This window comes from Oncorhynchus tshawytscha, linkage group LG07 (assembly GCF_018296145.1).
Source record: "Oncorhynchus tshawytscha isolate Ot180627B linkage group LG07, Otsh_v2.0, whole genome shotgun sequence".
In the NCBI taxonomy this organism is placed as follows: Eukaryota; Metazoa; Chordata; class Actinopteri; order Salmoniformes; family Salmonidae; genus Oncorhynchus; species Oncorhynchus tshawytscha.
The window spans coordinates 47,378,517-47,404,874 of NC_056435.1; the positions used below are offsets into that span (position 1 = coordinate 47,378,517).

The 26,358-nt window shown below is 42.6% G+C and overlaps 1 protein-coding gene across 3 annotated transcripts in view; it reads right to left on the minus strand.

The window, feature by feature from the left end:
* The window catches only part of LOC112255286 (inositol 1,4,5-trisphosphate receptor type 1-like), a 181,213-nt gene that overhangs the window by 76,543 nt on the left and 78,312 nt on the right, over positions 1 to 26,358 (minus strand). The window contains exons 35-40 of one of the 3 annotated variants that reach the window (XM_042324500.1): positions 20,939 to 21,059; positions 20,435 to 20,619; positions 20,185 to 20,333; positions 15,142 to 15,253; positions 10,064 to 10,099; positions 1,081 to 1,125 (exon numbers count right to left, since the gene is read on the minus strand). In XM_042324500.1, the coding sequence (XP_042180434.1) occupies positions 1,081 to 1,125; positions 10,064 to 10,099; positions 15,142 to 15,253; positions 20,185 to 20,333; positions 20,435 to 20,619; positions 20,939 to 21,059 (648 nt within the window). Of the gene's footprint in view, positions 1 to 1,080; positions 1,129 to 10,063; positions 10,100 to 15,141; positions 15,254 to 20,184; positions 20,334 to 20,434; positions 20,620 to 20,938; positions 21,060 to 26,358 lie in introns of all 3 variants that reach the window. The other 2 variants (XM_042324499.1, XM_042324501.1) reach the window with 2 other exon arrangements.

Below are 26,358 nucleotides of genomic sequence, written 5' to 3' on the forward strand. Positions count from 1 at the left end.
TAAAGGAGTTTGAAGAGAGAAGGGACATGAGGTAGACTGCCAGGGCCAATCCAAATAAACATTGTGTGCATGAACTGCACTTAAGTAGTATAGTTTCGCAAAGATGAAGACTAGAGTTGAGTTCCGATGCCTAGTTTGGTTTGGTTGGCATAGGGTTCTGAAAACACCAGGGTTATGGGTTTGATACCTGCATGGGCCACCTATGTTTCTGTGGATAAAGCATCTGTTAAATGTCTATAGTGTTATTACTCTCCCAACATTCTCATTCACGTATTGAATAAACAACCAATAACACAGGTAAAGATCAGTCATCAAGCTTGTTATATCTCTATCCCTGGTAGAAGTACGACGGGAATTTGGGTTTTCAGCTGTTTTCAGACAGGCCAGCAGGGGGGCCATCCCTCCCACACCATCGGCATGACTAATCCAGAAACCTGTCGGCATCAGCACCATAGAGAATAGAACCTTATCTGTCACTGGCAGGAGGCAGACGAATGGGCATTGTGTGAAATGAGCTACACAATCACACGTTGAGAGCCAATCATCCAATCACATTCCACAAACATGAGCGCACATCCTTTACCTCCACTCCTAGGTTCCTTGGAGACAAGTGTGTGGAGGTGGGAAGGTAACATATGTTGTTTAGGTTCGTTCGCCTGTGCTAGGTAGCATTACCCAGTCAGTATTGTAGACTGTTAAGAAAAAGTCACTGAAATACAAGCTTATCTATTCGACACATTAAGTCAACCATGATTATACTGTATGATGTGCACCAAGTCAACTAACCACAACTGTAGGGAAAGGGCTGCAGTGGGGTTAGTACAAACAATCTGTAGAGTTCAGTGACAGGTTGAGGGTTCAGGCTAGGGTGAAAGCCTAACAATCTCAGGGGTCAGTCTTCATCATAGAATGAGTGTTGGGGTTTCTGTTAGGGTTAGGTTCAGAATTACCTATCCTCCTCTGAAACTATGGCTTATGGTTATGTTCATGTTAGGGTCCTCCAGTTGTTTAGGTTTTAGTTGGGGTTCAGGATTTATGGTTTATGGTTGTGTTCATGTTACGGTCAGGGTTAGTACCTACCCTCCTCTGGTCGTCCAGTATTTTCTGTGGCTGGTTGAGATCCAGCTGCTGGTGGAGTGAGGTGGGTTAGTACAGCCCAGCGGGCCAACAGAAACAAACGCAGGGTTAGTCCTCATGCAGGATTTGTATGGCCAACATACAGAGACACATAGTTAATAACTTATTAATAATTTCATTCATTATGGATGTTAAGGTGTAGGGTTGTGCTGTGCCATGCCATTAACAGTGGGTTAGAGCAGGGTGGTGTGAAAGTTAGTGAGGGGTCAAAGCAAATGGAGGGGTCAGCAGCGGTGAGGATGACTATTAATCAGGAAGTGAAAAGTGAAGGAGAAAATCAACAGTTCACAATACTTAACAACTTACCCAATTTCAATCTGCAAAGTAGGCCATAGTACTCCTGTCCAATATAGATATGCACAAATAAAAGTGATCTATGGTTCTCATCGCTCTTAAACGGACCCTTGCCCTTTTGGAGAGATGAGCAAACAAACACTGGGCTACACTTGAGGTATTGCTTTGATAGGATCCCAGGTCACTTCTTCTATGTGCTACACATAGGGTTGCAAAGACTTGGAAACTTTCTCGTAAATTTCCAGAATTTTTCCCAAAATTTTCCATGGGAAGTTAAGCCCTAGAATTTGGGGAATTTTGATTAAATTCATCAAAAATGTAGCTTATAACAGTGATCTTTTTTGTGGGATACACAAGGCAATTCTAGGTCTTGTGGCATATTTTGGTTAAACTATCCACAATTCATTGGAATTGCAACCCTCTGCATGCACAGTGCACTCTTACATCACATGTACAGCTGATTCTCAAGATCTTGCACACTAATGAGATCCTATTGAGCCCACACTACTACACTGTCTGAGCCAAGGACTACATGCTTTCTGGTAAGTTTTGATTACAATACTGGGTGGGGTGAAAATATTTTATATGACATACATGATTTTTTGTTAACTAATAAATAGTAGCCTATAGCAAAGTGTGTTTAAATCATTTCTACCTTGAAAACAATTTCTGTAAGTTAGTTATTGCTACCATGTGGGTTTTAGCTTGCTTGAGCTTGCTAACTGAGGAGTGTTAATTCACCTGTTTCCATACATGTTTCATCTAAAAAATGTATCTTACAAAAGAGTTATCTTTACAAAGGAACTGCTTAACTATTTATCTGTACATGCAATTGTATTTGGGTTTTTTTCTCATTTTTTTCTAATCTTTACAGGAAAATGCCACGGGCACTATCTGATGTGTGGAGACATTTCACTGTAGCTAATGTAAAAGGAAAAGCGGTGTACATTTGAAAATACTGTGCCAAATCATATGTGAAGAATGCAAAGATGCAGAATCATCTGGCCAAGTGCATAAAGTTCCCTCACCGCCCACAACAAGCAACCTTTTGTCAAAGTCCCTCTACTTCTTTTCGAGGTGAAAATGATGAATCAGACACCTTATCGATAGCAACAGCTTATGGTCCTCCTTTTTTTTGACTCAATGGAGGAACGTAGTCAGAGAAATACACCCCTTCAACCAGACATCCTTTATCTACTCATTTGCTGGATGCAGAGTTCAACAGAGTTCAAGTGAAGGTCAAGCAAATCATAGAGAAAGCAGACTGTATTGCAATCATCTCTGAAGGGTGGTTGAATGTTCGTGGGCAATAATTAACTACATCATCTCCACCCCTCAACCAGTATTCTACAAGGTACAACAGACACACCGGTCTCTACATTGCAGATGAGATGGAGGCAGTCATCAATGACCTTGGACCACAGAAGGTACTTGCACTGGTGACAGACAATGCTGCAAACATGAAGGCTGCTTGGTCTCAAGTGGAGGAGTCCTACCCTCACATCACACCCATTGACTGTGCTGCTCATGCATTGAATCTGCTCCTCAAGGACATCATGGCACTGAAAACAATAGACACACTACAAAAGAGCCAAGGAAATGGTTAGGTATGTGACGGGTCATCAAGTAGCAGCTCTTGGCAGTCTGGCGAAGTACACTTCCAAGCAAGGGCTTTGGGATGGAGATGCAATATGGCAGTCATGCCAAATATCTCATCAGCCACCTGGTGGAAGGGACTTTGTGGATCTGAGGCTCTTTCCCCTGTTGCCTCCATCATCCTCCAAATCCCACCAACATCAGCCGCCTCAGAGTGCAACTGGTCCTTGTTTGGGAACACACACACCAAAGCATGCAACAGGCTGACCAATACAAGTGTTAAAAAATTGGTGGCCATCCGGGCAAATCTGAGGCTTTTTGAGCCTGACAACGAGCCTTCCTCAACAAGGTTGGAAAGTGACAGTGACAATGAGTCCTCAGAATCTGATGTTCAAGACATGGACATTGAGGAGGTCCAGGAAGAAGACATGGAAGCCTGAGTGGAAGACAACCAAAGCTTTAGTTTCTAGACTATCATTTTACAGATGTATTTTGAGAAAGGTTTTTGGGATCATTGGGGATCATTCAATATTCCCTTTCTTTTGTTGTTCAGTGAAATCATCCCATGTGAAGAGTCAACTCATTTAATTAAAGTTCAATTCGTAACTAAATCGTTTTTTTTCTTCTATTGGAAGGATTTAATCATTTGCAATTATGTCTACTTATGATAATCTAAAAAGTGTATGTTTCTGTCTCCATATGACATGGTAAATATATCCAATGCAACAAACATCTAGATTTAATTGGCATTAATATTAATTTGCATTATTTCCGTTAATTCCCACGGAAAGATTCCACCTCTGAATATTCCCCAAAATGTGCAACCCTAGCTACACATGAATCATCCAAATACAGTATCTACATTCATAATTCCTGGTAGCTAGCTACAACTGCTTGGAGTAGGACCAGGCTGCCATGAAATCATGTTCATTACATAAGAAACACTAGAAGGGGAGTGGAGGGAGGTGTGGATGGGGGAGGGAGAGAGGGGGTTAACATAATGTTGCTCAGGAGGGAACCAGGACACTGAACTAGTGACACACAGGAGCTTAGAGAGCCCATGTCTCACCAAAACAACACAGAGAGAGAATAAAACAACAAAACACAACACTGGGGCACTGCCAGCACAACCATGGGTCCCCCTGAAACAAGGTCAGACAGCTCTGCCAGCACAACCATGGGTCCCCCTGAAACAAGGTCAGACAGCTCTGCCAGCACAACCATGGGTCCCCCTGAAACAAGGTCAGACAGCTCTGCCAGCACAACCATGGGTCCCCCTGAAACAAGGTCAGACAGCTCTGCCAGCACAACCATGGGTCCCCCTGAAACAAGGTCAGACAGCTCTGCCAGCAGAACCATGGGTCCCCCTGAAACAAGGGCTGTAGGTGTGTGGAGGGGTTGTTCTATCCTTGGGGGTAATGAAAATCCCCTAAAGTCCCCACAAGGATAGTCAATCAAGAAAAATTATCCCTCGTGGGGACATTTCTCACATCCCCATGAGGACAAAAGCTATTTTAAGCATAGGGGTTAGGTTTATGGTTACAATTCGGGTTAGGCTTTCTGTTAGTGTGTCCCAGTAGAGAAGCAGAGGCAGGGTTGTCCTACTGCAGCTCAGTCAGACAGTCAGAAGTGGCTACACCATCCTCCCCCACCGTGACCACATCAAAGCCAGACAGCCACCGTCACGCAAATCTGCTCCCTCTCCACACCGCCCACGGGCCGACCACAGTGACCGCACAGCAACTCCTCATGCTCACCACATCCTCTTCAAAAACCGTTCCACCGAGTTGGAATCTCCCCGCGGCAAGCCCCTGCTGTCGGTCTCTGAAATCTCCAGCTTCCCCATTAGAGGAAACACACACATACAGTTTTACGTGTATACACACACACGCGTGCAAGCTTATGTACAGGGGGGGCGTGTGTGTGCACGTCCATGTGTTTGTGCTTTAGCAGGCGGAGGGAGACGGAGTCATGTTTAGTTTCGTTGTGACCGAAATGGATCCTGGGGTTTACCGCTTGGCTTCTCACTGTGTCCAAACACCATAAAGACATCAAGGGAACCTAATTAAAATAGTATGTTGCTCTCTGTCATTTTCACTGCAACTGACCTGCTTTTCTCAAACATGTACCACCCAAGATCTAGAGCCAAGGTGAGTTCCAGCCTAGAGAGTGTCAACTTGTGGTAACAATTGGCTGGTCTGGAACTACCTTCATACTTGGTTAACCATGGGGACCTATTTAGTAAGATAAAATAATAATTCAGAACGTGGCAGATGGATATGTACTGTATAGAGCTGATACAATTCCCTATTCTACATGAGTATCAGATCTGCTGTACACCATTTGTATCGGACTGCTCTGTGATGTTAGACTCTTCTGAACAGAGCCCAGGTCCCTCTAACTGATTTGCCTTCCTCTTTAAATCCTGGGCCCAGGTGTTAAGGGAAGACTTTAAAACCTGGCAATCTGCAGTGGAGCCAACTCCACTACCTTACATAACAAGCTGAGTGAGGCAACAACAGGCCCCAGCTCAGGCGGAGGACGATGTGAATGTGTGTGTACTCTGCAGTCACAGCCTCACCTATCAGTTGCCAAGCTAAGGTTGGTCCATACGGTACATTATGAAATACCTCATTCAACCGTCAATCACTGAAGTGTACACGCGTGGTTTCCTATCCTGGGGAACCCAGTCAACCCACAGGGTTCTAGCCTAACACTGACAAACATTCGTCTTCACCTAACCAACATCAATCAATATTGAAGCCCTTGATGTGTTGAATCGAGATACAGGTAACTGCCAAAATAAAGGAAACCCCAACATAAAGTGTCTTAATAGGGCATTGGGCACCATGAGACGCCAGCACAGCTTCAATGCACCTTGACATAGATTCTACAAGTGTCTGGAAATCTATTGGAGCGACACTATTCTTCCACAAGAAATCCCATAATTTGGTGGTTTTTTGATGGTGGTCGAAAACACTGTCTCAGGAACCGCTCCAGAATCTCCCATTAGCATTCAATTGGGTTGAGATCTGGTAACAGACACACAGACACCCTTTTAACCCTCTTTCAAATTCACTGAGATCTCTTCTTCTAGCCATGGTAGCCAAAATAATGGGCAACTGGGCATCTTTAGACATGACAATAAGCATGATAGGATGGTAATTGCTCAGGTACTCAGGAAACACACCTGTGTGGAAGCACCTGCTTCAATATACTTTTATCCCTCATTTACTCAAGTGTTTTCATTATTTTGGCAGTTGTCTGTAGTTAGTGCTGGGCTGGAACAAAGCTGATCACCCCTGTTAGTTGGAACAGAATTGAGGAGTACTACAAACATAGTTGAGAGCAGCGCATAAAGTAACAAACAGTACATGTTCATGAGCATTAAGTGTGACCTAAATTTCAGCCCACACACATTCTCCTGCTCTGCCTCAGTGGCGCCGAGGAGATCCACTTCCACAGGAGCAGAGGGTGAAAGGAGAGGAGCCACAAGCACTTTTTTCTATTGTAATTGACTGTACGCTTGTTTATTCCATGTGTAACTCTGTGTCGTTTGTGTCGCACTGCTTTGCTTCATCTTGGCCAGGTCGCAGTTGTAAATGAGAACTTGTTCTCAACTAGCTTACCAGGTTAAAAAGGTGAAATAAAATACATTTTAAAGAAGCCCAGCCGGTGAGGATCACCTCCAACACACTACAACGCCACAGAAAAAAACTCTAACTCCACTTAGGCTAAAGACACAGTGTGAGTGTCTGCAGGACTGTATGTGTGAGAGAGGAAAGGAGAAAAGGAGAAAAGGGGAAAAGGAGAAAAGAGGAAACGAGAAAAGAGGAAAGGAGAAAAGGGGAAAGGAGAAAAGGGGAAAGGAGAAAAGGGGAAAGGAGAAAAGGGAAAGGAGAAAAGGGGAAAGGAGAAAAGGGGAAAGGAGAAAAGAGGAAAAGGAGAAAAGGGAAAGGAGAAAAGGGGAAAGGAGAAAGGGGAAAGGAGAAAAGGGGAAAGGAGAAAGGGGGAAAGGAGAAAAGAAAAGGAAAGGAGAAAAGAGGAAAGGAGAAAAGAGAAAGGAGAAAAAGGGGAAAGGAGAAAAGGGGAAAGGAGAAAAGGGGAAAGGAGAAAAGAGGAAAGGAGAAAAGGGGAAAGGAGAAAAGAGGAAAGGAGAAAAGAGGGAAAGGAGAAAAGAGGAAAGGAGAAAAGAGGAAAGGAGAAAAGGGAAAGGAGAAAAGAGGAAAGGAGAAAAGAGGAAAGGAGAAAAGAGGAAAGGAGAAAAGAGGAAAGGAGAAAAGGGGAAAGGAGAAAAGAGGAAAGGAGAAAAGGGGAAAGGAGAAAAGAGGAAAGGAGAAAAGGGGAAAGGAGAAAAGGGAAAGAGAGAAAGGTGGGATGTTGTGAATGACATTTGAAAGGAGCTAAGAGATGGAAGGGAAAAAGGAAGGAGAGAGGAGGAATCAGGGAGAAAGAGGGAGAAAGAGAGAGAAACGTTGGCTAGAGAAGGTAGAGTGGGCGAGGTTGTCTGGCTTGCTTTCCTCAATACTGCCTTGTTATTACATCAGAGCTGGCGGCAAGAAGAGAGGGAGGGGAACTTAACAGGTGTGGATAGGGAAGGCTGTAGATAGCTGTACTGTATACCCCCCACCCCGACCCTGTACCCCCCTATACCCTCTGACCTTGTAACCGCTTATCCTCCGACCCTGCACCCCCTATAGCCTCCGACCCTGTATGCCCTATAGCCCCCGACCCTGTACTCCCTATAGCCCCCGACCCTGTACGCCTTATAGCCCCGACCCTATAGCCCCCGACCCTGTACGCCCCTATATAGCCCCCCTGTAGACCCTAGCCCCGACCCTGTACGCCCTATAGCCCCCGACCCTGTACCCCCTATAGCACCGACCCTGTACGCCCCTATATACACCGACCCTGTACGCCCTATAGCCCCCGACCCTGTACGCCCTATAGCCCAGAACCCTCCGCCCTTATATACACCGACCCTGTACGCCCTTATATACACCGACCCTGTACGCCCTATAGCCCCCGACCCTGTAAGCCCTATATCCCCGACCCTGTACGCCCTATATCCCCGACCCTGTACGCCCTATATCCCCGACCCTGTACGCCCTATATACACCGACCCTGTACGCCCTATATACACCGACCCTGTACGCCCTATATCCCCGACCCTGTACGCCCTATATACACCGACCCTGTACGCCCTATATCCCCGACCCTGTACGTCCTATAGCCCAGAACCTGTACCCTCCGACCCTGGAGGCCCCCTCCTGCAAAGGCAAAGCCAGTGTCTCTGGGACAACAGCTCCTCCGCACTTTTATTGGCTATTACTTCTGAAGGTTACACATCAGTGGAGGGGAGAGAGGTAGAGAGAGAGAGAGATGCAGGCTGGGTTCCATGGAGAGAGGCAGGGAGAGAGATGCAGGCTGGGTTCCAGGGAGAGGGAGAGAGCGGCAGGGCGAGAGGTTTAGAGAGGCAGGGAGAGGTATAGAGAGAGATGCAGGCTGGGTTCCAGGTAGAGGGAGAGAGAGGCAGGCTGAGTTCCAGGAAAAATAAAAAAAGCCAGCCCGGTCGTTATGTAACCATCGCCCCAGAGCTGGCAGCGGCCCAGGAATCGTGCAACTTGCAGGCAGGGAAAACTAGGACACAGCCGCACACGCACACCTTCCTAGTCCTAGATATACCGTCACAGTGCCCCCTACTGACATCCTGCGGAAAGCCCAGACCTCACGTAGAATGAGGAAGACACTGAAAAGGTAGATAATGGAGAGAAAGGAAAATTTAAAATCAGGAAATTGTGAAAAGAAGAGAAGGTAAATAAATGGCACACACATGAGAAGGCAACATTACTGGTCCAAAATTCATGTTATAGGTCAAACAGACAGTATCAGAAGTTATATTAAACTCTCCTCTTATGACAGCAGGTAGCCTAGCGGTTAGAGCGTTGGGCCAGTACCTGAAAGGCTGCTGGTTCAAATACCCGAGTAGTCAAGATGAAAAATCTGTTGATTTGTGTCCTTGAACAAGGCACTTAACTCTAATATGCTCCAGGAGAGCCGTACTACTATGCTGATCCTGTAAAACAACATTTCCCTGCAGTTCTTCCAGACTAGGAAATACTCCTGGTCCTGCTGCAGTATCATTGACTAAAGCTCCTCCTGAAAGCTCCCTTCATCCTTCTGGGGAAATAGGGAGGGACGTTCCTAAATGAACCATGTACACACATTCCACAGCCCTTTTGAAGGCCCTATAAAAAATACATGAAAACAACTCAACCTACTGCCGTGAGTTAGAATAGTAGAACACACAAGGTGCAACGTCAGTCACTGATAGTCACTCAATCAGCCCATGTTAGCAAAACATTTACCTAAAATTAGTATTCATGGTTGAATTAAAAGGGCGGGGGGGGATTAAAAGGGCCCCTCCATTGGTTTTGTTAGTCAGTCTCACTCAGATATCACATTAAAAACTGCAAACATTTCTCTCTACCCTATGGCAAAATGTGTAGAATTGCAGGAAATTAGTATAAATGCATAAAATGTGTTATAATATTGCAAAATCCTCTCTCTTCCCCATGGAAAAATGTGTAGAATTGCCACAAACTTGCTTTAAAACTGCAACGTGTTCTCTAAAATGTGTATAATTGCACAAATTGCATGTGGGTACACAAACTTGTGAGCAACTGAGGACCCTCATGATAAGTTCAGATTTCTTGTGGCCTCCAACGCCATCAAAGGGGCCTTAGAGAGACTGGGCATGTCCAAACACACTGACAGCCTGCCCTACCAGCATGGGACTCTGGAACAGCATAACACTATTGGCTAATGCACACACACACACTTAGCTTTACTTACTGAATGGGAGGGTGAGAGGGAAAGCAAACCGGAACTACCACTACAAGCCCAGACGTACTACCTACAGACACGTATCACCACCACATACAGACACAACCACAGACCTACATTTAAGAGGAAAAGGCACATTGACAGAACAAGTGAAAGAGGGAGCAAGAAGTAGAAGAAAAAGAGGAACAACCTCTGGCATATCCATCTCATCATTAAAGGATCTGAGCTGAAAGAGAAGAGAGGAGGGTTAGATTGGTTAGCATAGGGAGGATACAGGCTGCTGCTGTACCATTGTGAACACCACAACATAAGGGAACATATATCAACGTTATTCAGACAACCGATAAATACGGTCTTCAAAGCACTCATGTCATGTGTATCTTATCAAACATGTAATACTTTAGAAAAGACACCCTTTCCTCTGGTCTAAAAAAAATATCCCAATGCCCCAGGGCAGTGATTGGGGACATTGCCCTGTGTAGGGTGCTGCCTTTCGGATGGGACATTAAACAGGTGTCTTGACTCTCTGTGGTCACAAAAGATCTCATGGCACTTATTGTAAGAGTAGAGGCCCTCATACCATCACGGTCATCTAATCATCACCAGCTTCCCTGTAAGTATTCCCCAGGTCGTTGCTGTGAATTAGAATGTGTTCTGTCAACTTACCTGGTAAAATAAGGGTTAAATTAATTTGAAAAAGAATACTATTTGACGAGTCAAATAAGTTTGTGGACCTGGATAGGACTGCAATTCACTTAACACTTTCATTACTTTTTTACACAGTTATTACACATTGATTACACTAATCACTCCTATTTCATATGTCACAGCGATTCACCGATACATATGGAATGATGCTGGTGCTAAGCGGACATCTGGAATTGTTTCAAGATGGTCATACATGGATGATTTTTTGGACCCCTTTAGGTATAAAATAAATGTTTTGATAAAATATTGATTTTGTCCGTTACTACTAAAGCCCATATACACGCATTGAATAACAGTCATAAAAGGCAAAAAGGAGAGTCAAAAAATGTATCACAAAAAACAAGGTTTTAAAGTGTCCTAAATCTAGGAATTATACTCAGGAAATATATATATAGACAGTACCAGTCAAAAGTTTGGACACACCTACTCATTCAAGGGTTTATCTTTATTTTCACTATTTTCTACATTGTAGAATAATAGTGAAGACATCACAACTATGAAATAACACACATGGAATCATGTAGTAACCAAAAAAGTGTTTAACAAATCAAAATATATTTTAGATTCTTCAAAGTAGCCACCCTTTGCCTTGATGACAGCTCTGCACACTCTTGGCATTCCCTCAACCAGCTTCATCTGGAATGCTTTTCCAACAGTCTTGAAGGAGTTCCTACATATGCTGAGCACTTGTTGGCAGCTTTGTCTTCACTCTGTGGTCCAACTCATCCCAAACCATCTCAATTGGGTTGAGGTCGGGTGATTGTGGAGGCCAGGTCATCTGACGCAGCACTCCATCACTCTCCTTGGTCAAATAGCCCTTACACAGTCTGGAGGTGTGTTGGGTCATTGTCCTGTTGAAAAACAAATGATAGTGGGACTAAGCGCAAACCAGATGGGATATCACTGCAGAATGCTGTGGTAGCCATGCTGGTTAAGTGTGCCTTGAATTCTAAATAAATCACTAACATTATCACCAGCAAGGCACCCCCACACCATCACACCTCCTCCTCCATGCTTCACGGTGGGAACCACACATGTGGAGATAATTCGTTCACCTACTCTGCGTCTCACAGATTTCAACCAGTCTAATGTCCATTGCTCGTATTTCTTGGCCCAAGCAAGTCTCCTCTTCTTATTGGTGTCCTTTAGTAGTGGTTTCTTTGTAGCAATTCGAACATGAAGGCCTGATTCACGCAATCTCCTGTGAACAGTTGATGTTGAGATGTCTCTGTTACTTTTTATTTGGGCTGCAATCAGAGGTGCAGTTAACTCTAATGAACTTATTCTCTGCAGCAGAGGTAACTCTGAGTCTTCCTTTCCTGTGGAGGTCCTCATGAGAGCCAGTTTCATCATAGCGCTTGATGATTTTTGCAACTGCACTTGAAGAAACTTTCAAAGTTCTTGAAATTTTCCGGATTGACTAACCTTCATGTCTTAAAGTAATGATTCTCTGTTTATTTGAGCTGTTCTTGACATAATATGGACTTGGTCTTTAACCAAATAGGGCCATCTTCTGTATAACACCCCTACTTTGTTACAACACAACTGATTGGCTCAAACGCATTAACCTTTTTGGGATAGGGGGCAGCATTTTCACTTTTGGATGAATAGCGTGCCCAGAGTGAACTGCCTCCTAGTCTGTTCCAGATGCTAATATATGCGTATTATTTATAGTATTGAATAGAAAACACTCTGAAGTTTCTAAATCTATTTGATAGATGTCTGTGAGTATAACAGAACTCATATGGCAGGAAAAAACCTGAGAAAAAATCCAACCAGGAAGTGGGAAATGTGAGGTTTGTAGTTTTTCAACTCAGCCCCCATTGAAGATACAGGGTGATATTAGTTATGTTTCATTTTCCAAGGCTTCCACTAGATGTCAACAGTATTTAGAACCTGTTTTGAGGATTCTACTCTAAAGGAGGGGCTCGTAAGGGCTCTTTGAGTGATTGGTCTTGCAGAGTGCCACAGCCTCGGTCTGGCAGAGTGCCACAGCCTCGGTCTGGTGCGCTCACGTGAAAGGTAGCTACGTTCCACTTCATTTGTACAGACAAAGGAATTGTCCGGTTGGAACATTAATGAAGTTTTATTTTAAAAACATCCTAAAGACTTACTCCATGCTTAGTTTGGCATGTTTCTACGCGCTGTAACGGAACTTTTTGAACTTTTTTCCAAAGTTCGGCGCGACCTGAACGCGCTTATGGATTTGTTTACCAAACGCCCTAACAAAAGAAGATAGTTGGACATAACTGATGGACATTATCAAACAAATCAAACATTTATGGTGGAACTGGGATTCCTGGGAGTGCATTCTGATGAAGATCAAAGGTAACTGAATATTTAAAATGCTATTTCTGAGTAATGTTGACTACCCAATATGGTGGGTATCTTTTTGGCTGCTTTGTTGTCTAAAGGCTGTACTCAGATTATTGCATGGTTTGCTTTCTTCGTAAAGTTTTTTTGAAATCTGACACAGCGGTTGCATTAAGGAGAAGTTCATCTAAAGTTCCATGTATAACAGTTGTATCTTTCCGCTAGTGGGAACCCCAGTCCTAGAAAGGTTAATTAAGGAAAGAAATTTCACTATTTTACTTTTAACAAGGCACACCTGTTAATTGAAATGCATTCCAGCTGGCTACCTCATGAAGCTGGTTGAGAGAATGCCAAGAGTGTGCAAAGCTGTCATCAAGGCAAAGGGTGGCTACAGTGAAGAATCTGAAATATAAAATATATTTTGATTTGCTTAACATTTTTTGGGTTACTACATGATTCTATGTGTGTTATTTCATAGTGTTGATGTCTTCACTATTATTCTACAACGTAAAAAATAGTAAAGATAAAACCCTTGAATGAGTAGGTGTCCAAACTTTTGACTGGTTCTGTATATATTTTTTAATACATATTTAACCCCTTTTTTGGGGTATGCACAAAACTACCTTCATTACTTCAATTTATTTTTATACCAGTACCGGGTACCTTCAGACGAATCCCGTGACACTTGTGGGGGTCGTATAGCAAAATGGAGAACACCATCGTGATAATCTCCCCTTTCCACAGCGGCGTCCCATTAGTTTGTAGCCCAAACGGTTCAGACACCACTAAACAGAAATTGGCACATCGACTGTGCTGACTTCAGACGAGTCTCCTGACACTTGTAGGGGTCAAAGAGCAAAACGGACAACACCATTGTGTTCGGTCAAACCGTTTGGACGCTATAGACCGAAAACCTATTTTCGGGATGTCTAATGGTCTGACAAACACCGCTCTAGCTCTACCACCTTTCACTGCAGATGCGGAAGTGCAACACCAGCGGATGTCTTTTTAAATTAAGTTGTTATGCAACTTAGACTGACACACCGGTGTATCTAACGACTCTAGGGGATTGAAAGGGATGTACAAATAGCTAGCCAGCTAGTTATTTTCATGAACTGAAATTTGATTTCAATAGGAACACAAGTGGCTGCCTAGCTATTATTGAAAATAACTGCAGTTTCTGCTGGTCATTGTTTTCAGGCTGTTTCAGGCATTGGTGCTAACTAGGTAATCAAGCTTAAGTTAGCTAGCTACCCCAGAAGTTGCTAATAACATCTGCATCTAACAATTTTTGATCCTGCTCATTTGATCCTCACACAGACGTTTTCCATTCGGTCAAAGAAATAATGCCTTATTACCAAAGCAGTATTGTAAACACATTTTTTTACAGCAGCTTTGACAGTGCTACTGATCATAGTGGTGGAGCTTGGCTTGCACAGCCTATATCAATTAGCGATAGCATTTTAGCCAACATCCACTGCTGCATCAAAAATATTTATTTTACACAACGCAATATAATCTTAGCGACTATTCAAGCAAGAATCAAAACAAACATAATTGTAAGCGTATGAGAAATCAAAAAAGTTATTTTGTTTAGAAGTAATAAAAATGTAAATCTAGGCTGTTGACTGGGCGCAGATGGTGTTGGCTTTCTTAATGACGCCAAGAGTGTGTCGCATACTGGAAAAGGGTCTATAGAATTTTGTTATTTGTAGTGTCAAACTAAAAGCTTATTTGACGCATCAAAGTGTTATTTGACGTGTATATTTTTGACACGCAAAGACCAAAATTGCGTTCCATAGTAAAAGGTGTTATACACAGATTGAAAAGTTTTTGGTATAATGGAAGAGGGAAATTCCATCCATTCTGAACCAATAGCTTTTATATGAAGATGGACCATCGGGAGCTACAGTACATCTTCATGCTTGTCCTCACAAATAGATGCTTTCATTGGGCCATGCAGGTTAGTTAGTGGCCAGCCAAGTATGCATGAGGTCAGTCTAGCTTGGCCAAGTTGTGTGTGTGTGTGTATTCATTACATCGACCCATATAATTCCATATCACATCAAAATAAATATAACACACCCAGACATCGGTTGATGAGTATTACAATGTGAGCAATCCTAAAAAGAGGTTAGACACTAGACAGAACTGTTCATCGATCCAACTGTAATTGAAAGAAAGGGATGTTCTTAGATGTTCAGGGCTGCAGCTGGATGTAAGGTGTGATGTGGCTTCGTGGTTTACCTTCTCTCCGTATCCTCGGTCTTTGGTCATCATCTCTCGGAGGGTCTGCAGGACTTTGATACACAGCCTCTCCTCATTCTCCTCCAGCAGCTGCTTGGTGTGTTTGATCAGCCTGGGGAGAGACAGGGTCAAAGGTCACCATGGTTTCACTAATCATGGGGGCATCATGGGGTTGAGGTCACAAGAGGATTGACTGGATGGGTGGGTTTGGGGGACACCATGCTGGAGTGGCGGTGTTGTGCAGACATTCACATTCATATTTTTGTTATTTAGCAGACACTCCTAACCAGAGTGACTTAACAGTCAGTGCATTCAAATAAGTTTAGTAGGAAAATTGACAGCTTCATTAAAAAGTACCTGCGAAACTCCCGTCTCAACGTCAACAGTGAAGAGGTCGACTCGGGGATGCTGGCCTTCTAGGCAGAGTTGCAAAGAAAAAGCCATATCTCAGACTGGCCAATAAAAATAAAAGATTATAAGATGGGCAAAAGAACACAGACACTGGACAGAGGAGTCCCGGAGTCACCTCTTCACTGTTGATGTTGAGACTAGTGTTTTGCGGGTACTATTTAATGAATCTGCCAGTTGAGGACTTGTGAGGCATCTGTTTCTCTAGACACTCTAATGTACTTGTCCTCTTGCTCAGTTGTGCACCGGGGCCTCCCCCTCATTTTTCTATTCTGGTTAGGGCCAGTTTGTGCTGTTCTGTGAAGGGGGTAGTACACAGCATTGTATGAGATCTTCAGTTTCTTAGCAATTTCTCACATGGAATAGCCTTCATTTCCCAGAACAATAATAGACTGATGAGTTTCAGAAGAAAGTGATTTGTTTCTGGCCATTTTGTGCCTGTAATTGAACCCACAAATGCTGATGCTCCAGATCCTTAACTAGTCTAAAGGCCAGTTTTATTGCTTCTTTAATCAGAACAACAGTTTTCAGCTGTGCTAACAATTGCAAAAGCGTTTAAAATTATCAATTTGGATTAGCTAACACAACGTGCCATTGGAACACATTGCTGATAATGGGCCTCTGTACGCCTATGTCGATATTTCATGAAAATAAATCTGCCGTTTCCAGCAACAATGGGCATTTATAACATTAACAATGTCTACAATGTACTTCTGATCAATTTGATGTTACTTTAAATGAACAAAAAACTATGATTTTCTTTCAAAAACAAGGACATTTCTATGTGACCCCAAACTTTTGAATGGTACTGTATATAGTACCAGTCCAAAGTTTGGACACACCTACTCATTCGAGGGTTTTTCTTCATTTTACTGATTTCTACATTGTAGAATAATAGTGAAGACATCAAAACTGTGAAATAACACATATGGAATCATGTAGTAACCAACAAAGTGTTAAATAAAAATATATTTTATATATTGAGTTCTTTAAAGTAAACACCCTTTGCCTTGATGACAGCTTTGCAAACTCTTGGCATTCTCTCAACCAGCTCTATGAGGTAGCCACCTGGAATGCATTTAAAATTAACAGGTGTGCCTTGTTAAACTAATTTGTGGAATTTCTTTCCTTCTTAATGCATTTGAGCCAATCAGCTGTGTTGTGACAAGGTAGGGGTGGTATACAGAAGATACCTCTATTTGGTAAGAACAGCTCAAATAAGCAAAGAGAAATGAGAGTCCATCATTACTTTACTTCAATGCGGAAAAGTTAAAAAACTTTTAATGTTTCTTCAAATGCAGTCGCAAAAACGATCAAGCGATATGATGAAACTGGCTCTCATGAGGACCGCCACAGGAAAGGAGGAACCAGAGTTACCTCTGCTACAGAGGATAAGTTCATTAGAGTTACCAGCCTCAGAAATTGCAGCCCAAATAAATGCTTCAGAGTTCAACATCAACTGTTCAGAGGAGACTGTGTGAATCAGGCCTTCATGGTCAAATTGCTGCAAAGAAACCACTATTAAAGGACACCAATAATAAGAAGAGACTTGCTTGGGCCAAGAAACATGAGCAATGGACATTAGACTGGTGGAATCTGTCCTTTGGTCTGATGAGTCCAATTTGGAGATTTTTGTTCCAACCGCCGTGTCTTTGTGAAACGCAGAGTAGGTGAATGGATGATCTCTGCAGGTGTGGTTCCCACCGTGAAGCAAGGGGGGAGGTGTGATGGTGCTTTACTGATGACACTGTCTGTGATTTATTTAGAATTCAAGGCACACTTAACCAACATGGCTGCCACAGCATTCTGCAGCGATGCGCCATCCCATCTGGTTTGCACTTTGTGTAACTACCATTTGTTTTTCAACAGGACAATGACCCAACACACCACCAAGATGTATAAGGGCTATCTGATCAAGAAGAATGTTACCATGCATGCAAAATGTGTGTAGAATGTACATGTAAAAATATAAAACTTATTTTTGTCCGCCAAAGAGTTGAATGGGCCAAAAACAGTTTTATAGGAAAAAACAATCACATATCACAGTCATTGCAAGTAGAACCTTATTAAGTTGGTTAATATTCACTTTTGATTGGACCTTTCTATTCAGGTGATGTCAGGTGAAAAAATTAATTCAGGCAGACACATGGTAACAGGTTCACTCTTCCCACGACCAATAATCTTATCCACAAATGTTCTCTTTGTGAAGGCCTTAGCCTCACACAACTGTGTCCCCAAATATAGGCAATACCTGATTGTACGTAATGACTGAGGTACTGTATAAAAATGACCCCCAGACAGTGTTGTCAGAATGAGGGCTTCTATAGTTCTACTGGTGTTGCTGCTGACAGTGATTAAACAATAATGACCAAACGGAATGAATGCAATCTCTCTTCTTCGATGATGTATTCGCAGACAGACCATAGGTGGTGTGACACTACAATGATCTACCCCAAAGTCATCACAAACGTCAGCAAGGCTTAGAACCAAGTTACAGGTACAATGTACTATGCATGTATTTCAACCATTGGATGACAAATATAAAATATACACGTAACATACTGTATGTTTTTTCCTGATAGAGGTCTCTTTACAGCACTAGTGAGAGGCGTCTACTACTTCAGATACATGGTCTGTGGTCAACTGAATTCCACAGGTTTGGGTGTAGGCTTGTTTAAGAATGGCCAGTGAGCTGTATTCAGTCGTGGCCAAAAGTTTTGAGAATGACACAAATATTAATTTCCAAAAAGTTTGCTGCTTCAGTGTCTTTAGATATTTTTGTCAGATGTTACTATGGAATACTGAAGTATAATTACAAGCATTTCATAAGTGTCAAAGGCTTTTATTGATAATTACATGAAGTTGATGCAAAGAGTCAATATTTGCAGTGTTGACCCTTCTTTTTCAATACCTCTGCAATCCGCCCTGGCATGCTGTCAATTAACTTCTGGGCCCCATCCTGACTGATGGCAGCCCATTCTTGCATAATCAATGCTTGGAATTTGTTAGAATTTGTGGGGTTTTGTTTGTCTACCCACCTCTTGAGGGTTGACCACAAGTTCTCAATGGGATTAAGGTCTGGGGAGTTTCCTGGCCATGGACCCAAAATATCGATGTTTTGTTCCCCGAGCCACTTAGTTATCACTTTTGCCTTATAGCAAGGTGCTCCATCATGCTGGAAAAGGCATTGTTCGTCACCAAACTGTTCCTGGATGGTTGGGAGAAGTTGCTCTCGGGAAGATGTGTTGGTACCATTCTTTATTCATGGCTGTGTTCTTAGGCAAAATTGGGAGTGAGCCCACTCCCTTGGCTGAGAAGCAACCCCACACATGAATGGTCTCAGGATGCTTTACTGTTGGCATGACACAGGACTGATGGTAGCGCTCACCTTGTCTTCTCCGGACAAGCTTTTTTCTAGATGCCCCAAACAATCGGAAAGGGGATTCATCAGAGAAAATGACTTTACCCCAGTCCTCAGCAGTCCAATCCCTGTACATTTTGCAGAATATCAGTCTGTCCCTGATGTTTTTCCTGGAGAGAAGTAGCTTCTTTGCTGCCCTTGACACCAGGCCACTCTCCAAAAGTCTTCACCTCACTGTGCGTGCAGATTCTCTCACACCTGCCTGCTGTCATTCCTGAGCAAGCTCTGTACTGGTGGTGCCCCGATCCCGCAGCTGAATCAACTTTAGGAGACAGTCCTGGCGCTTGCTGGACTTTCTTGGGCGCCCTGAAGCCTTCTTCACAACAATTGAACCGCTCTCCTTGAAGTTCTTGATGATCCGATAAATGGTTGATTTAGGTGCAATCTTACTGGCAGCAATATCCTTGCGTGTGAAGCCCTTTTTTTGCAAAGCAATGATGACGGCACGTGTTTCCTTGCAGGTAACCATGGTTGACAGAGGAAGAACAATGATTCCAAGCACCACACTCCTTTTGAAGCTTCCAGTCTATTATTCGAACTCAATCAGCATGACAGAGTGATCTCCAGCCTCGTCCTTGTCAACACTAACACCTGTGTTAACGAGATAATCATTGACATGATGTCAGCTCATCCTTTTGTGGCAGGGCTGAAATGCAGTGGAAATGTTTTTTGGGGAATCAGTTCATTTGCATGGCAAAGAGGGACTTTGCAATTAATTGCAATTCATCTGATCACTCTTCATAACATTCTTGAGTATATGCAAATCGCCATCATACAAACTGAGGCAGCAGACTGTGAAAGTTAATATTTGTGTCATTCTCAAAACTTGTGGCCATGACTGTACACTGCTGAAGTTAATACTGATGGAGAGTCAGAATCTAATGCAGCAATCCACCTGGAGTTAGAGTAAGGAGATGTAGGTATACATCCCGCTTCCATCAATCTACCAGATCTATCTATTCATATGGTCATAACACCTTCAATGGCTTCCTGCTCTTCACCATGCAAGTTATGTTATCATGTTGAACAGAGCTTAAGGAAGTACTTGGATGAATTCCTCCAACCAATAAATACATTCATCAAGAATTGGCAATGTGCCTTTCTTTAATTTGGTTTTCAATATTATTTTTTTTAACCATATGTCCATATAATATCCCAGACACTGTATACTTTGTATAGGGTTGGGGTGGGATTGTTAGCGTAAACACACGTACTTGCAGATGAATCCGCCACTCTCACACTTCCTGCGGGAGTCTGTGTTCTCCGGAAAGAGCAGCTCTGGCCGATGCAGCACATCCACTAGGACAGACAGCTCAGCCTGGACCAACGGACGCAGACGGTCCTCTAGAGCTGACACTATGTCCTACGGAGGGGGAGTGAGGAACAGAGGGAGATAGGGAGGGGGAGGGTTAAGACAGAGACACGTTTAAAGGACAGACGGACTCACAAACACAGTGTACCCACCTGCAGTCTCTCAATGATGTTCCTGTAGTCTCGTGAAGCGGTCAGTACAGAGTCTCTGCGGGCAGCATTGCGGGCAGACATTCTCCAGGACATTGCTGTCTTCTGGACGATGTTGTTGGACTTCACAAACAGGTTGTTCACCTGGCTGTCCAGATCCACTGGGATGGCGATGGCTCGCCCTTTAGCTGTCACACACCAAGAAAGACAAATAATGTGTGTGAAGAGGTCTTACAGGCAGTATGATACAACACTCATCTTTAGAGTACATCCCAATCATAATACCACTGCCTCATCAGGGGATTTGACTAACAAAAGAACAACAAATTACTAACATCAAGTTGGATTTCTTTGAAAACATACATAAATAAAGTGTTATATAGCATGTCAAATCTATACATACACCAGAGTAGTTCATAGAACTACTTATTATTTTGAGTTGTCTTTGTTAGTTGATGATATAATCAGTGTTGGGGGTTAGTGTTAGGAATGTGTTGTCCTCCTTACCCACGTCAGACAGCACCTTGATACAGCTCTCCACTGAGCCCTTCTGAACTGGGATCAGCCAGTTACAGTGATACACTCTGAACACTGCCTGTAACTGCTGAACAAACACAGGCTGTCTGGTCTGGGGACAGGGAGAAGGTAGAGGGAGAATAATAACAATATTAAGTTATAACACAGATCAACTACACTGAACAAAAATATAAACACAAGTGTAAAGTGTTGGTCCCATGTATCATGAGCTGAAATAAAACATCACTGAAATTTTCGATAAGCAAAAAAAGCTTACTTTTCTCAAATTGTATGCACAAATTTGTTTACATCCCTGTTAATGAGCATTTCTCCTTAGCCAAGATAATCCATCCACCTGACAGGGGTGGCATATCAAGAAGCTGATTAAACAGCATGATCATTACACATGTGCTGGGGACAATAAAATGCCACTAAAATGTGCAGTTTTGTCACACAAATCCATGCCACAGATGTCTCAAGTTGAGGGAGCGTGCAATTGGCATGCTGACTGCAGGAATGTCCACCAGAGCTGTTGCCAGAGAACTGAATGTACATTTTTCTACCTTAAGCCGCCTCTAAAGTCGTTTTAGAGAATTTGTCAGTACTTCCAACCGGTCTCACAACCGCAGACCATCTGTGACCACGCCCAGGACCTCCACATCCAGGCTTCTTCACCTGCGGGATAATCTAAGACCAGCCACCCGGATAGCTGATGAACCTGTGGGTTTGCACAACCAAAGAATTTCTGCACAAACCATCTCAGGGAAGGTCATCTGCTTGCTCGTCGTCCTCACTAGGGTCTGACGTTGTAACTGACTGCAGTGGGAAAATGCTCACCTTCGATGGCCACTGGCACGCTGGAGAAGTGTGCTCTTCACGGATGAATACCGAATTCAAATGTACCGGGCAGATGGCAGACAGCGTGTATGGTGACGTGTGGGCGATATGCTGATGTCAACGTTGTGAACAGAGTGCCCCATCGTGGCGGTAGAGTTATGGTATGGGCAAGCATATGCTACAGACAATGAACAAAATATCGATGGCAATTTGAATGCACAGAGATACCATGATCCTGAGGCCCATTGCTGTGCCATTAATTTGCCGCCATCACCTCATGTTTTAGCATGGTAATGCACACCATCATGTCGCAAGATCTATACACAATTCCTGGAAGCTGAAAATGTCCCAGTTCTTCCATGGCCTGCATACTCAGACAGATCACCCATTGAGCATGTTCAGGATGCTCAGGATCAATGTGTACGACAGGGTGTTCCAGTTCCCGCCAATATCCAGCAACTTCGCACAGCCATTGAAGTGGAGTGGGACAATATTCCACAGGCCACAATCAAAAGCCTGATCAACTCTATGCAAAAGGAGATGTCACGCTGCATGAGGCGAACCAGAGACTGACTGGTTTTCCGATCCAGGCTCCTACCTTTAATTTTTTAAATTTTTTTTATCTGTGACCTACAGATGCATATCTGTATTCCCAGTAATGTGAAATCCATAGATTTGGGCCAAATTCATTTATTTCAATTGACTTATTTCCTTATATCAACAGTAACTCAGTAAAATATTTGAAATTGTTACATGTTGCATTTACATTTTTGTTCAGTGTAGATGATACTATAAGGTCTATAGAACTATGCTATTGTATACCTAACAGGAATGTTTCCAACTCACACTTAATATCAAGTCTCCACCATTACAAATCAAATGTACACCTAACTAGAGGTCGACCGATTAATCGGAATGGCCAATTAATTAGGGCCGATTTCAAGTTTTCATAACAATCGGAAATCTGTATTTTTGGGTAACGATTTGCCGATTCGTATTTTTTTTTTACACCTTTATTTAATCTTTATTTAACTAAGTCAGTTAAGAACACATTCTTATTTTCAATGACAGCCTAGGAACCGTGGGTTAACTGCCTCGTTCAGGGGCAGAAAGACAGATATTCACCTTGTCAGCTCGGGGGACCCTATCTTGCAACCGTACAGTTAAATAGTGCAACGCAATAGCGACCTGCCTCTCTCTCGTTGCACTCCACAAGTAGACTGCCTGTTACACAAATGCAGTAAGCCAAGGTAAGTTGCTAACTAGCATTAAACTTATCTTATAAAAAACAATCATAATCACTAGTTAACTACACATGGTTGATGATATTATTAGATATTATCTAGCATGTCCTGTGTTGCTTATAATCTGACTGAGCATACAAGTATCAAAGTATCTGACTGAGCAGTGGTAGGCAGAAGCAGGTGAGTAAACATTCATTCAAACAGCACTTTCGTGCGTTTTACCAGCAGCTCTTCGTTGTGCGTCAAGCATTGCGCTGTTTATGACTTCAAACCTATCAACTCCCGAGATGAGGCTGGTGTGACCGAAGTGAAATGGCTGGCTAGTTAGCTCGCGCTAATAGCGTTTCAAACCTCACTCGCTCTGAGCCTTGGGGTGGTTGTTTCCCTTGCTCTGCATGGGTAACGCTGCTTCGATGTGGTGGCTGTTGTCATTGTGTTGCTGGTTCGAGCCCAGGGAGGAGCGAGGAGAGGGACGGAAGCTATACTGTTACACTGGCAATACTAAAGTGCCTATAAGAACATCCAATAGTCAAAGGTTAATGAAATACAAATGGTATAGAGGGAAATAGTCCTATAATAACTACAACCTAAAACTTCTTACCTGGGAATATTGAAGACTCATGTTAAAAGGAACCACCAGCTTTCATATGTTCTTGTGTTCTGAGCAAGGAACTGAAACGTTAGCTTTCTTACATAGCACATATTGCACTTTTACGTTCTTCTCCAACACTTTGTTTTTGCATTATTTAAACCAAATTGAACATCTTTCATTGTCTACTTGAGGCTAAATTGATTTTATTAATGTATTATATTAAGTTAAAAATAAGTGTTAAATCAGTATTGTTGTAATTGTCATTATTACAAATACATTTTTTAAAATATATATATATATATTTTTTTTTAAATCGGCCGGTTAAATCGGCATCGGCTTTTTTGGTCCTCCAATAATCGGTATCGGTGTTGAAAAATCATAATCAGTCGACCTCTACACCTAACCCTGTGAAACAACATGATGGCACAATGGGAAATCTGCCTCAGATTCTGCTGCATCCTCACAACCTGTTACCTTACACCACAAACCCCTCCCCCTTCTGACTGTGTTAGGGTAGAGGGGGAGGGGTGATAACACCTGTAACCAGGCCAGCAAAGTGGAGGTGAAGAATCAAACTGCTGGGTTTAGTGGCAGTTAGCTTTCCCATGTGAAACACCAAGCACCAACATCACACCGTCATATTGGCCCAGCCCACCCAAACCCCTGTGTGACACCACAGTGACAACACCCTGTCAGACCAACTGAACATGACTAAACAAAAATAGTTTGTATTCAGACAAAAATTGGAGAGGAAACATTGCATTTATGCTAAGGTTGTCTAACCCTACCAACACCAGCTGAGGTAATGGGATGGAAAAACACATACACCTGCATACTCACGCACGAAACATTAGCACCCAGATGTGTGTGGTCCCCATTCCAATAAATGTAAATAAAATACCTCTATCATTTTCCCCAAAAGTGAGGCCTGCAGCAGAGGATGAAAGCAGTCAGAAAATAAAATAATTGTCAATGACAATTTTCAGGACAAGCCACTTGATAACCTGGTATCTCACCTCTCTTACAGTCTCTACGCCAGGGATTATCAAGTAGATTAAGACACCGGATGATTTTTTTTCTTGAGCGGATGGTCAGGGGGCCGGAACATAATTACAAATATTTTGTTGACTGCAAATTGAGCGTAAAAAGCCCAAACAGATATAATATTTGACTAAAACATAATCACATTACATTTGTATATGATCACATTGTGTGTGGGAATACTTTGGAACAGATTATCAAAATCACTTGCAGCTGATTTTGCTGGTGTCTTTACAGTATTCTGTCCAACAATAAAAAATAAAATAAAATAATTGTTCAGAAAACTTGGGGGGGCAAATAAAATCACCTGTGGGCCAAATTTGGCCAGGGGGCAACCAGTTGGGGAACCTTGCTCTACACACTGGTGCAGATGCCCATAATAATCAACTCTTACCCTACGGGTTCCGGAGCCTGCTGCTACATGACAATTAAATTGCACCCACCTGGTGTCACAGGTCTAAATCAGTGCATGATTAAAAGGGAACAATGGGAAAACAATGCAATGGAACTGCCTTCAAGGTCTAGAAGGTCTAATGTCTTCTATTCTAGGAATTGAAGAGCGAGCCGTTTACCAAGAAGTACAAGAATGGACATTGAACACAATGATCAACAATTACTGCATGTTGTCTACCAAGGATATGACTGTACAACAGGAAAACGGCATGATAATCATTACAGACGGTCACAGCAAGAGGCTACAGCCCTCTAAGGCTAGGATGATGACTAACTCCATGTTCCAGGATGAAAGACAGACATGGCAAACGAGGTTGAAGGAACTGAGGGAAGGAGGTGTGTACTGGCGTTCTCTGACAGTACGTCACTCTATGTTCAGAGAAGGGGTGCATTTTAAAACCGTATTGCTCGGACACACACACACACACACACCCCTTGTCTAGAGTTGTGATTCACCATCTACATTTTCAGAAATTGGTAGGAATCACTTAAGAGCCTATAACTTAAACCCATTTGAATTCAATCACTTTTTGACAGCATCCCTTTTTTGATTTACACAAAACTTTCTATACATGTTTGCCCACAGAAAATGTTTATTTTTAGACCTGAATTCAGGATGCATCCGGCCGTGATTGGGAGTCCCCTGCATCACATCCAGCCGTGATAGTAGTCCGGGTTTGGCCGGGGTAGGCCGTCATTGAAATAAGAATTTGTTCTTAACTGACTTGCCTAGTGAGATATATATATATATATAAATAAATAAAATATATATATAAAAAATAAAAGTGATCAAAGTTGACCCATTATGCATACCACGAGACATTCATGTCTTCATCACTGGAAAAGATAAACCATTGAGTGTGATATCATTTAAAAGCTTACAAACAGTGTTGTACTTGAAACTTGAAAATAATATTTTGTAATATGTATTTATTTTTAAACCTTTAATGTCAATTATCTAAAAATGCATAAACTCAGATGTAATTAAAAAAAAATCATATTTGCATATATTGAAGCTTAGACCCTATTTCACATTATCTGAGGTTTTTGTGTTGTGCCCGCCAACGCTTGAGATACAACATGCTCTGAAATACAGGGTGGGTGTCATTTCTATCATAGAAATAGAATTCATAGAATGGACCTATCCCTTCATACTACTGCAATTTAGCTGGTACACCATTGATATGTACAGTACATTCAGAAAGTATTCAGACCCCCTGACTAATTTATCATCAATATATACA